Source organism: Vicugna pacos, chromosome 8, assembly GCF_048564905.1.
Source record: "Vicugna pacos chromosome 8, VicPac4, whole genome shotgun sequence".
NCBI classification, from domain to species: domain Eukaryota; kingdom Metazoa; phylum Chordata; class Mammalia; order Artiodactyla; family Camelidae; genus Vicugna; species Vicugna pacos.
This window is the reverse complement of record NC_132994.1, coordinates 11478967-11492242: the sequence shown is the minus strand read 5'-3', so window position 1 is coordinate 11492242 and position 13276 is coordinate 11478967. Positions and strand designations below refer to the sequence as shown.

The 13276-nt window shown below is 36.3% G+C and overlaps 1 protein-coding gene and 1 long non-coding RNA gene across 4 annotated transcripts in view; one reads left to right on the top strand and one right to left on the bottom strand.

Annotated features, from left to right (window-relative positions):
• Positions 1-3895, top strand: part of PHIP (PHIP subunit of CUL4-Ring ligase complex) — a 122910-nt gene extending 119015 nt beyond the window's left edge. For 2 of the 3 annotated variants that reach the window (XM_072965524.1, XM_072965522.1), the window contains exon 40: positions 1484-3895. In XM_072965524.1, the coding sequence (XP_072821625.1) occupies positions 1484-2121 (638 nt within the window). In that variant the 3' untranslated portion in view covers positions 2122-3895. The remainder of the gene's footprint in view (positions 1-1483) is intronic. The other variant, XM_072965523.1, reaches the window with a different exon arrangement.
• The window catches only part of LOC140697638 (uncharacterized), a 28639-nt gene extending 20387 nt beyond the window's left edge, over positions 1-8252 (bottom strand). The window contains exon 1 of the long non-coding RNA XR_012074791.1: positions 8163-8252. This is a non-coding gene — a long non-coding RNA (uncharacterized lncRNA). The remainder of the gene's footprint in view (positions 1-8162) is intronic.
• Positions 8253-13276: the final 5024 nt, after the last annotated feature.

Sequence of the window (13276 nt, the reverse complement as noted above, 5' to 3'; positions counted from 1 at the left end):
TCAAACTCATGACAAAAATTACCATTTTGAAGAAGCATTCTCTTTCACAGCTGTTTTCATCTCTTTATGGATTTCCTTTAAAATACTGCATTTCAGATCACCCACCACAACCAAATAAAAAACTTCAGAATTTTGGAAGAAAAAAAGTTAGTAGTAGTACATGTTTGTCATCTCCTCCCGTCACCTGAAAGGGAAATAGCATTTTTTTAACCATAAAAAGGCAGAAGGCAGTTTATCATGATCTCTAGATCACACAGATTTAGAATTTTTTTTTTTAAGGAGGAGAATAGGAAAGGAGTTTATAGGTAATGCTGCCATGGACAACAGCAGGCCACACAGACAAGAGGTGCCTGTGTGAGCCCAGATTTAGAATTTGATTTCCAGTATTTTTATTTTTCAATACAGCGTAATGGCCTTTATCATGGAGTTTGTTACAGTGGGATTTTTAATCATGATAATAGTGGCGCAGAGTGAATTTGATCGATACGTGTAGTCAGTATTGCTTATGATTATAAATCAGTCATTTGCCATTCAATTACATAAGAAGATTGGAATGTTCCAAAAAGAGCCTATGAAGAAAACTGCCATTTAGTTGTTTTTTTAACCTTCTTTTTAAAATTCTGAGAACAAAGTCTATGATCAAGAGTTTCTACTCTTGTAGAAAGGATAGATGAAGAATGTCAAAGCCATGGTAGTGTTTATGGAGAATAACTGATACGAATTATTCCAGCAGATGTACTCTGAAACCTCTTGCATAGGAGTTACTAGGAGATGAGATCCTTTTTACTTCTGAGGAAAATAGGGAAATATTTAGTCTATAGACTCTTATCTGATGTCAGGTTATGATCAGCATATCCAAAAGAGCATCAAATAAGAGGTAGAATCATTCCAGTCTTGATAGTCCCTTTTTCCTCCATCCCTAATAGAAAAAGTGATTAAAGGAGAGTAGAGGGGAATGATACACTTATTTATTCAGATTACCAAGGGTAAAAGGTCATGGATTTTACGTGGAGATTATTTTCCATATTGAGCTGCTTAAAGGTAACATTCTGTATTAATGAGGTAAACAATAAAATGCTTTGTGGTTAGTAAGTGCCATACAAGTAAACAGGGTCATTTTGTGTCATGAAAACAATGCTTATACATTAGGATGTGTAGTAGAGGTAGTAGGAATAAGAAACCATGGCTAATCCCTGCTTCATCATAATTTACAGTATTACCTTAGACAAGTCATTTATTTGCCCTGAGTTTCATTTCCCTCATGTCATCAATGACTTCATTAAGGATCTTTCTTATCTGTGAGTTTTAAGTAGAAAATAAATAATAACATTAAACTATTAGCCTTCTGTCAGTTCTTTTTCTCATATTAGTAAAAAAGCAAATAGGATTATGTCATTATGTATAGCAGTGGCCCTACTGACTAGTTTGAGGGTCAGATAAAAAAGCAGTTCCATATGTTAAGTGCGCTCTTGTTCCCTTCCAGCAGACTGTAAGAACAATGCTCTTGTACCAGGAAGCATTCAAGTAAATGGCCATGGAGGGCAGCCGTCTAAACTTGTGAAGAGGGGGCCGGGAAGGAAACCTAAGGTGGAAGTTACTATCAGTAGTGGTGAAGTTATACACAAGAAGAGGGGCAGAAAGCCCAAAAAGCTGCAGTATGCAAAGCCTGAAGATTTGGAGCAAAATAGTGTGCATCCTATCAGAGATGAAGTAGTTCCTTCTTCAACCTGCAATTTTCTTTCTGAAACTAATATTGTAAAGGAGGATTTGTTACAGAAAAAGAGTCGTGGAGGCAGAAAACCCAAAAGGAAGATGAAGACACAAAAACTAGACTCAGATCTCATAGTTCCTACAAGTGTTAAAATGCTAAGAAGAAGTAACCGAAAAAAGACAGATGATCCCATGGATGAGGAAGAAGAGTTTGAGGAACTTAAAGGCTCTGAACCTCACATGAGAACTCGAAACCAAGGTCGAAGGACAGCCTTCTATAATGAGGATGACTCCGAAGAGGAGCAAAGGCAGCTGTTGTTTGAAGACACTTCTTTGACTTTTGGAACTTCTAGCAGAGGACGAGTCCGAAAGTTGACTGAAAAAGCAAAAGCTAATTTAATTGGTTGGTAACTTGCACCAAAATATTTTACTTCAAAATCTATAAAGCAGGTACAGTTAAGGAATATGTAGAACTAAGGCTTCTGCTTCCTTGCTGCTATGGTAGATTAGGGAATGTTATGATTTGATTTGCAAAAAAACAAACTTACAAGACACTTCACTTCTTTAAATGAATATATATATATATATAAATATATACATATATATTTTAAATGTTTGCTATTTATTGCCCTTAGATAGGTTATGCATTTCAACATTCATTTAATTTACTGTTGAAAACAAAAGAAGTTGAGGCTCTATAATGAATTCCCAATTTATTTCTGGAAAAGGCAGTTCTGCTACACTCTTATGGAGCATAACATTTCTAGTGATAGAGCATTTCATGTTAAAATGGATTATTTTTGACCAAGCCAGGTACATTTCTGTTGATACAGAAGTCATGCCCCTAGGAGGACAGATGTTACCAGAGTAGCAGTAAATTAAGAAATGTGTTTCCTCTAAAGATACATACAAAACTCCCACCACTTGATACCCCAAAAAGCTTAATTTTAATTACAGAATGTTCATCTACAAAGAATCTAGAGGAGGCTTTTGCTGTATTCCATTTCTGCCAAACTTAAGAGAAAATGTACTGATGGAAAGGAAACATATCCACATTGGAAAACATTTGACTGTCTAATTTTTCAGACCTTGATTCTTATATCAATCACTCAATCTCTGTTTATTGTGCCAAAGACTGAGAATCAGTGCAGTGGAAAGCCTGTTTTTGACTGTCAGGACAGCATACACTTTTCAATATTGGAAAGGCTATATATTATTCTAAAGAGCAAGTTATTAAAGAGTTATGCTGGGTTGTATCTTTTTTGGTACTAATAGTAGAAAATAATGCACTGGTGGGTCCTTTGACAGAGATGTTTTAGAGAAAATGTTTAAGTGGTTAAAGGATTCAAGGAAAATACAGGAAAAAGGTATGGGATTTGATGTTTACTTGTTAATCTGGATTAATGTCATTTCTAAATCTTAGACATATCTAATAGGCTAAAATGACTTACAAAGAAATGTGTCTGTGTGTGTATGTGTATATATTGATAAATGGGTATAATTAAATATATATACAAACACATACTTATATACTATTACCCAGGTATAAATTCTTTTTTCAGGATTTTTTAGATAGTGGTAGAATAAAAATAATTTTAAAATGTCATACTTTATAGTTTAATTTTAAGGGGAAGATTGGTTATTTTCAATTATTAAAGGTTAAAATAGGCCAAATCACTTTTTATGCAATCATGTTTTATACAGTGGTCTCATTGCACATTGTGTTTTTTCTGCACTTTTTACGGTATCCTTATCACGCTGGTATGTCAATATACACCCTAAAGAGAAATTCCATTTAATGATTGTGCCTTGTATTCTATTATTTTTTGCATCATTAGTAAAATTAAGTTGTCTATTGTAAATGATAACTATATGACTTAGGAGAATGTATTGCTATATGTACTGCTATGGAAAAGGAAAGCAGTTATTTATTTGTTTATGGTACAGTTAGTTATTTTATACCTTAAAAACCAACATAAATACCATTTCTATTGTTTAAAGATTATTGTCCATTTTTTAAAAAGCTTAAAGAATGTAGTATTTTCTGAGGACTGGTATGGTACAAAAATGTAACCAAAATTTTCAGATACTACATTTTTAAAAAGCAAGGATGGGGGAAAAAATATGTATCAGCATGACCCTGATGTAGAAAATAAAGTCTTTAACTGAACCTTGGCAAAATACATTACAGAATTATTTCTTTACGTATTTCTGGTAGGGATAAATGTTAGTTGTCATTTGATTGTCTTGAAGAATGGAAAAGTGACACATCTGGGCTTTTTAGATCGTTTTTAACTAAATTTGTACAGAAATCCTCCTGTGAAATTAAGTAAACCATTTTCCAGATCTTAACTGGATTGCTGTGATTTTGCAGTTGAAAAATAATTTCAAAATTTTCAGGTTTTTTGTATATTTATTTTTTTCTAACAAATATATTTAACTATATAATTAAAATTCAGTAGTTAAACTCTTCATAATGCAGAAATGGATGGCTTGGTTGTATAGTAAAAGGAGTCTCGGTTACACCATTACTGAAAATAGTGTGTATGTTTGAAATTTAAGTCATTAAAAAGTAATTTGTTGCTTTTGAAGGCAATCTATTTGAAATATGTGATTTCCTGATGTTATCTGCATTGTGCTAGAAAAAATAAGACTATAAAGTCCATTTTTGTAAAAAAAAATGTACAGTTTTGAGGTGTGTACAGAAAAAGCATACAGTCTTTAAGAGTGGAATATACCTCTAGTATGGTGTATGAATTCTAACTCTTGAGCAAAGAAATGAGTATTTACCATCTTACCTGCAGCAAGTAAATGTATTATTGCTGTTCTAAAGACACTGTATATGTATGACCTTATTTGGATATTATTAGACACTGGTTTCTTAATAAGGCAAAAATGACTTGGATCAGATTCTTTGTAATTGAAACACCTAAAAATCTATTAGTAATAACCAGATATATCTAGGTTTTATATTTTTATGATTTAGCTTCCATACATTGGAAAAGTTGAATTGAGAAACTTAAGTCATCACCATAGTTTTGACCACTTGGAAAGTATGTTCTTTGAGACAGTACACCATATATGTACTGCTTATAGGTCAAAAGGAAATGTTGGCAGTTGTCTTAGGTGAGCAATAAAAAAATTTTGTGAAAGTTTCAGAAATAAAACTTGTGACATATGAAAAAATGTAAAACAATGTATTTTTAAGTACCCTAACCCTAATAACCGTAATATTCTCTCCCTCCACCCCAACATTCTCAAGTCCCAATCAAATCTTAAAAATTATAAAATGTTGCAAATTAGCCGTTTAAACAGTTCAGTCTAATTACAATCTCATAACTCTGGGCAATAGACATATACCTTCTTAAAGTTTTTTTCTTTGCAATCTGCATTGGATTATTTTCTGTGCGTATTTATGAACTAAAGACTTGCTGGCTTCACTATCATTGTTTCTATTATTACACAGCTTCCCCACATATACGAAGACTATTTGATAGCATTGTAACAAAACTATCTTCCTCCTTAAATTTAATTAGACTAATTGTATAGCATATTTGTGAGCTTGTTTAGGTCACATTTGAGACATGAAGTTTGGCTGAAATCTAGTATCCCTTGGAAATGAATTACGTAAGATACACTGACAGCAAGGAGCTCCTTGTGCAGCATGTACAGTAACATCTAGAACTGTCCCTCATCTGCAGTGCAGTAGATCAATCAGGCATTTTAACAGAAGTATTCAGATAACATTTTTAGCATATATGATACTATCAACATTCACACATTTTGAAGTGTGATTTATAATGTAAATTAGTTCCTCCAGTTTATAGTGTTTACTTTTAAATTCTAGCATTCCATTTTATACATGCAAACACACCTACATCTCTCTCCGAAGGCAACTGGAAGCAGTTTTGATTTTCTGTTTTCTACCTAATGAAAACAAATTGTTACTCTGAATGTTTTTGTTCACCTGAAATTTATTTTTGACTAGGTTGAAAGGACCAAGATACTTGAGTGTTTAAAGGGCTATAAGTGTTCTCCTTATATGCAGGAAATAAATGATTTTAAAAGTCATAATAGGGGAAGTACTTTCATGTTCTGTGAATTACCCCCCTATTTAGTATTTTTTACAAGTTGAAAGTGGTTAAATTTAGGTGACAATTTAATTTTCCTATTGAAATTGGAAAATACATCTTTTCCTCACTTCCCTCTTTGCACTTCCCCTCAATCAAATTTCCAACTGATTTGAACTAAACTAATACTGCATTTACTAAGAAGCTGTGTTCTTAATTACATAGAGCTGAGCACTCCAGATGTAAAGTCATTTTGTACTATGTACAACACCCAAGAAGAGGTCACACTAAGTCAGAAGACTGTAAGTACTGCTTTTGACACTCCAGATATAAACCCTGTACACACTGTAGTTAAAATAATTAGAAAGTATTATGAGCTATAATATATATATATATATTATTTTTAGTTTTGATAGCTCTGTGTTGAAATACTTTTTTAATGCAGATAAAATCATCAGGAAATTAACCTTATATGGCACAAACCAAATACATAATAGTGGGTGGCTATGAGTTTCTACATTTAAGGAGCTAAGAAAATAGGTTTGAGATGATACATAGTACACACACCTAAGATGCAGATGCACACATGCTCATTACTTGTAAGATTGTGCGTGTTGATTGATCACAATGAAAAGCTACAAATTGAGACAAAATACAAAGTTACATTTTTGGACCATATTAAAACTGCAAGATGTGGTCTTACTAAAGATCTTTTAGAAAACTGTTAAATCCTGTCACACGATATTTAGACGTGTAGAATGTAGCTCAATTTTTAAGAAGTAACTGACCTAGAGGGTTAAAGTTGAAACTGACACATTTTCAAATTAAAATTATGCTTATTTTGTACAGAAAACAATGTTAAACACAAGCAAATCTGTTGTATGTAATAAGTAACAGTTTAAAAACAAAATTATTTAGCTTTATTGAGGTTTTTGGGTTTTTTTCTTTCTGGAAACCTGGAGTATTATGTTATAAACAGCAGTCTCACACCAGAATAGCAGTGCCCTTTCTTTTTGTACATATTGATTGGACCTTTCTTTACTGTTACGTGGACACTTTCTATGTTAGTTTTGATGCATAATTCTTTGAATCCTTTTATACAAACTAGAATGTATGTGTAAGAATTCCTGTCCCTGCAATGTAGTAACTACAAACTTATTTTTAAATAAATAGAAAACTTGTTTTTCTAAGCTATTTTGTAGAGCCTCATGATTTCTTTTTTATTTTTTGTAACACTCAGCGCTCAGCACATAACTTCAGAAGGCACTTTACCAAAGAAGCTGTTATGTAAAATGCTGGTACATAAATGTTTCCAATGCCCTGTCTACTTAGCAAAATGTTAAAATATACTAGCTAATTAAAGGATTGTGGGTACCCTAATGTAATTTAATTCCAAAATAACCAAAGTTTAAAAATAAGTCATTTGCTTTTCAATGTGTATACTTAAAACTGTATGGATTTATTACTATGCATAAGTTACTATACTGGGTATAATATTAGACTTTTTTGTAAAGAGATTTATTTCAAAGGAACAGTTCAACAGTTCACATAAGTGTTTTCTCAAAAATGTGAAGTGAAGTTTATGGGAAAAGTAGATGGAGGAACGATGAAGACTTTTTGCTTGTTAAGCAGTTACACAAAATGAGATTCATAAAGCTAGTGCTGCTTTTCTAGAAATGTGTTCAGATTGGCATACATATTTATTGACATCCCAAGAGTCTAAATTTTACTTTTTTATTCTTTTACATATTTTTATTCATTTATTTTTATTGGTAGGGAAAGGTAGGTAGTTTTACTTACTTATAGAGGAGGTACTGGGGGTTGAACCCAGGACCTTTTGTATGCTAAGCATGTGCTCTACCACTTGAGCTATACCCTACCCTGAACATGAGTCCAAATTTTAGTATAGAGTACATAAGGCTATAATAAATGGCAACTCCAATTAAGCACATGAGATGATTTGTGAATTTGGGCTATTAAGATCATTTTTCCTTAAGAAACTTTGTTTAAATGACTTTGTATAAAATAAATTTCTAAGTTGACAAAATCAGATAAACATTCCCAGCAGCCTTTTTCTTTCTAAAGTATGCTGATTCTAATGCCTAGGTTATACTTAGGAGGACCAGCTAAGAAAAAAATCATTTTTAGCAACCAGTTTTTACTGGTTTCTCTTTTGTAGTAACATTGACTATGTTCTAGGCTAAGCTTCTCCATTAAGACCAATAAGATTAAAAACCAAAGCTCAAAATTTCTGTTCTTTGCAAGATAGTATCTTGTGTTCGTAATCTTTTTGCATTTAACACATGTAACACATTTACCATATGTTGATTACCCTTTTTGGTTTTGTTTGGAGGAAAAAATAGAAATTATTCAAGAAAGTACCTTTCTGCGTGATTCATTAGACATGCTGACAACACAGTGTAACTGGATGAGCTGGGCTTGGAGTTGAGTCGTTTCATCTCTGAGCTTCATTTTCCTCATCTGTAAAGTAAAAAAAAATTTGATAATCTGCAAGGTCCAATTTAATTCAAATAGCTTATGATTATTACTCATATGCATATAGTCTTGTGTACTCAAGGCTCAATCTTGGCTTTTCTATTTAATCCCCAAATAAAATATCCCATTTAATGTAGCTTCCAGGCAACCTGTGTCTCGTAGCCATGATCTCATCGTAATGAGAGCTTTCGAACCCTGAGTTTTAAGTGTCCTGTTGCAACACACTATAAATTGTGCGTTGAGTTGAAATATTTGCTTACTAATAATAAAAAGTACTAAAGTCGGTGGGAATGTAGTTTGGTGCAGTCATTATGGAAAACAGTATGGAGATTCCTCAAAAAACTAAAAATAGACTTACCATATGATCCAGCAGCCCCACTCCTGGGCATATATCCAGAGGAAGCTCTAATTCAAAAAGACATAAGCACTCCAATATTCATAGAGCACCATTTACAATAGCCAAGACATGGAAACAACCTAAATGTCCATCAACAGGTGACTAGATAAAGAAGTTGTGCTATATATATATATGCAATGAAATACTATTCATCCATAAAAAAGAATAAAATAATACCACTTGCAGCAACTTGGATGGACCTGGAGATCATCATACCAAGTGAAGGAAGCCAGAAAGAAAGAAAAATACCATATATCACTTTAATGTGGAATCTAAAAAAAATGACACAAATGAACTTATTTACAAAACAGACTCATAGACATAGAAAACAAACTTATGGTTACCAGCGGGGAAAGGAAGTGGGAAAGGATAAATTGGGAGATTGAGATTTGTAGATACTGATTATACAAAATAGACAACAAAGTTCTACTGTAGAGCACAGGGAACTATATTCAATGTCGTGAATAATGAAACAGAATATGAAAAGGAATATATGTATATATATATATGTGTATATATATATATGACTGAAACATTATGCTGTACACCAGGAACTGACACAATATTGTAAACTGACTATACTTCAATAAAAAAAAAAACACTTTTACCTCTATAAACCAATCAGAAAGGAGTTCCTTTAATTTAAAATCCTTCAAGAGATGTTATGGTCCCATTATTAATACTCTCTGGTAGTAGGAAAACATTTCATACTTAACAATTGGGTAAAGGCTTTTCAACTTTAGTTACAGACACAAACAGAAACCTTGTAGCATCATTTCTACAACGTTAGTCACAAGCCAAACATAAACACAAAAATCTCACCAGTGCAGATTTTAAAAAGGTAGTCTTCTTAACTGATTGGAGCTTCACGAAAAGAAAAAGAGAAAACAATGAGATAAGATTTTTAAAACCACCTCTCACCCAACAGAAGTTAGATCCTCATTGTATCTCAGACCATAAAATAAAACTCCCAATCATAAGTGTCCCCAGTGAGGAATAACTTATCAATCATGAACAAACCAAAAGCAAAAACAAAACATGACATATAAAAGGAACCTATAGCTTCCAAGGTTCCTTAAGTCACTTAAAACTCTGGACTAATATGAAATTGAATTAATAATCATTGGATCCCTTTAAATTGTAAGATTCAGTACTGAAATATTGTCCACTAGGCATATTAAATGTTTTATTCTACTCACTTAATAAGAGAATGGTAAGATGTTAAGACCACTTGAAAAAGCATTTGAAGAGGCAGGTATTTACAGAAGATTTAGTATTATGTTAAGATTGCCAGAGGAGTTATGCCACCAAAAATGGTAGAGTAGGGAATTTCAATACTCAGCCTTCCAGTTTAGTGAATCAATTTTTTCAGAACATGAGGGTAACTCATGGTCTGAATCTCACAAGGGGAGTGTTTAATAAAGAAAGCAGCCATTGAATTTCAGCAAGAGGGTGTTACAGTGTTCTCGCCTACCTGCCTCCCCTCGCTGACTTCTCAACTGGCATTGGCGGCTGGGGCTGTGAACGTGGCTGCTTGGATTCCTGGTACAAGCATGGGAAGCCATATGGCCCTTGTTCTGCAAGAACTGTACTTATGTGTTTTGACCTGTCTAGTGGCTGCCGGGGCGGTGGGGGGGGGGGGTCAGCTCGGGGACTCGCCTTTGTTTCAGCCACCTCTGAACTTTCTCAGGGCTAAAGTGGACCCCTGGGTGGGGTTTGTCAAAAGCATTTAAAGACAAATGTACTAGCCACAGCTGCCAGGCAGACTGAAAAGCTTGGAAGGGAGTAAAGGCTTTGGAAAGCTTCCGTGTATCCTGGATGGTCTGGAAGGCCACATACATGTCCGGGGCTAGACGTGTGCTCAGAAAAGACTTGAAGATGCTAAGCTTTCACCTCTGTCTGACCTGTAGGCTCCTCACAACGGGAGAAAAAAAGACTAAGGCAGGGTTGTAAACAATCTACCTAAACCTAAAGCAGTGTCACGACACAGAGCCAGTCTGGGGGGACCTGAGAGGGGTATTTTCGGGGGACTCTAATCGTTTAAGGAATCCTGTCGGATCACTAGCTGATCCCCAAACTAATGGAACAGAGACTTCAGTGGCCACACACGACAAAGAATGCAGTCTTCACAAAAACAGCTTAGAAAATTCACTAAACAAACAACTATACATACAACGAACAGCAACAACAACAACAAAAAAAACCATGGGTTGGAAGTATCATCTGATTTCAAGTTACCATGGAAGAATATTCAAAACGAGTCCTGCGTACAGCCTGGAGGGAACAAGGACCTGAGCATCAGCTGACTGCAAGGCGGACAGGACCACACGTGGTATTACTCACCACACACTCGTCTGTCAGGTTAGCGGGGGTAGAGCCATGCATCAGAGCAGCACCACTGCCATCAGAAAATGACCCCGTTCCTGGGAGGCCTGGAGGACAATGGGTTTCTGAACCCTTAGACATAAGGTCGCACTTTAAGAAAAAAGGTACTGAGATTGTACCTTTATTGTAGCTGGAGATGGGTCAACCTATTCAATTTTGCCCAAATAGCACAGAAATTTAGTATATGTATTGGGAAGTGGAACCAAAATGTCCAATTTTCAACAAAAATCTGAGGCATGAAAAGAAGTAAGAAACCATGGCCCATTCACAGGAAAATAAGGTATCCAGGTTGGCAAGGATGTCAGGCTACGTCAGTAGCACAGGCAGACCTGTTGGAGGCAACTCATGAACGGAGGTCAGTACGGCGCTCAAAGTTGTAACATAATTGGCAGGTGCTAGGTCTTTTAGAGCATTTATAGGTTCTCCCACCTGGGCAGAATCCTCGGATGGCCTACCACGCAGCATTTCAAAGGGGCTTACATTAAACCTGCTGCTGGGAGCCAGCAAGGCGTTGTCCCAGGTTAAGTTAGTCTCAGCATATTTTAGCAATATTCCTTTTTAGTGCGTGATTCACTATCTCGGTTTTTTCCTGTCGGTTGTGGGTCTCCAGGATGAATGCAGTTTCAATGCCTTAATCCAGATCAGGGGATCACTTCTTTAAGGACGGCTTTAACCACTTCAGAGACTTGTTTCTGTCCAGGTGGGATGTGCTTCCACCCATCCTGAAAAAGCATCCATATCTGAGCCATTTGAGTAACTACTTGCCAGTCCTCGGTGGGGCAGGCTCGTTTGTGTTGGGTTCCCACCCAGGGAGGTCTGACAACAGTCTCTGGGTTATTTTTAGCCCTAGAACTTAAATACCTTGAGACTTACGCTTTGTCTTTCATGGACATACAATTTGAAGGGTTTCTTTCAATCTGGAGTCCCAAGCCGGGGCGGAGACTAACTTTGTGTAGTTTTGGAAGGTGTTTGGCACTCTTCAGTCCAAGTGAGGGGCTCAAGGGCATGTCCCTGCACAGCCTTGTTAGGAGGGCTTTCCTACAAGACCACAGTTTGGGATCCAAATCCAATAGAACCCTGTCATTCCCAGGAACCCCCTCCGTTGTCTGTGGGTCTTAGTTGTTCAAGCCTGCAGTTAGCTGCTTGTTTTCTATCAGGCAAAAATCCCACCGTCCTTGGGACCAGACAATGCCCAGATGCATGACTTGCCACTTACTATCTGGGCCCTTTTCTAGAAGACCCTATATCCACAACCGGCCAAATGGTTCAGGGTTCTGACGGTATCTTGTAGATATCTTGTAGGGCTTGCGATGAGCAAATCCTCCACATATTGGAGTTAAAGTCCTTCACCCAATATTAAGTTTCCAAGGTCCCTTAGCCAACATTTCCTTGAATAGGAGAGAGGAATTCTTAAATCTTTGAGGCAGGACTGTCCAACAATACCACTGGACTACCTGTGTTTCTGGGTCCTACCATTCAAAAGCAAGTTGCTGGGATTCTTCTGCAACAGGAAGGCAGAAAAAAAAAAAGCATCTTTTAAGTCCAAAACTGAGAACCAGATGTATTCTCCCACGGTAGTTGTGAGCAGAGCGTATGGATTAGACACCACAGGGTGCAAGTCTTGGACGACTTCATTAATAGCCCTCAAGTTTTGGACAAAGCGATACTGTGCTGAGTTTGGCTTTTTTTATTGGGAGAATAGGGATGTTGCACGGGGACCTGCAGGTTTCAATCAGTCCTGTTTTAACCTGTTTCAGAGCACATGGTTTTGGATTCAGTGTCCCAGCGTCCCTTTTTAATGGGATCTGTAGTGACCACGTGTATTTGGCCTTCCCTGGGGTGCCGTCAGCCCACACCTCTGGTCTTACCTATTCATAGAGCTGCGGCGGAAATGGGGAGGTGGCCGTGGGAAGAGCTCTGTCTCCTTCTCTAGGGTTTCCATGAGCATCGTCTGCAGGTTTAGAGCATCTTCTGGTGGGACTCTGATGTCAAGCCGTTGTAGTGAAAAAGTTTCCCTCACATTTAATTTACAAGGAGATTTGTGCCGAAAAGAGGGATGAGACATGCTGGCATATAGAAGCTGCTTTAGGTGAGGGCTGTCAGGAGGGTAATCAGCTCTTTAACCCGGGGCGCCTTTGCGGAGATTGGAATTGGGTGTCTCAAGTCCAAGTGAGCCCCGGGCCTCTTTATTCATCAGAATCCTCTCTTTTTACCATAC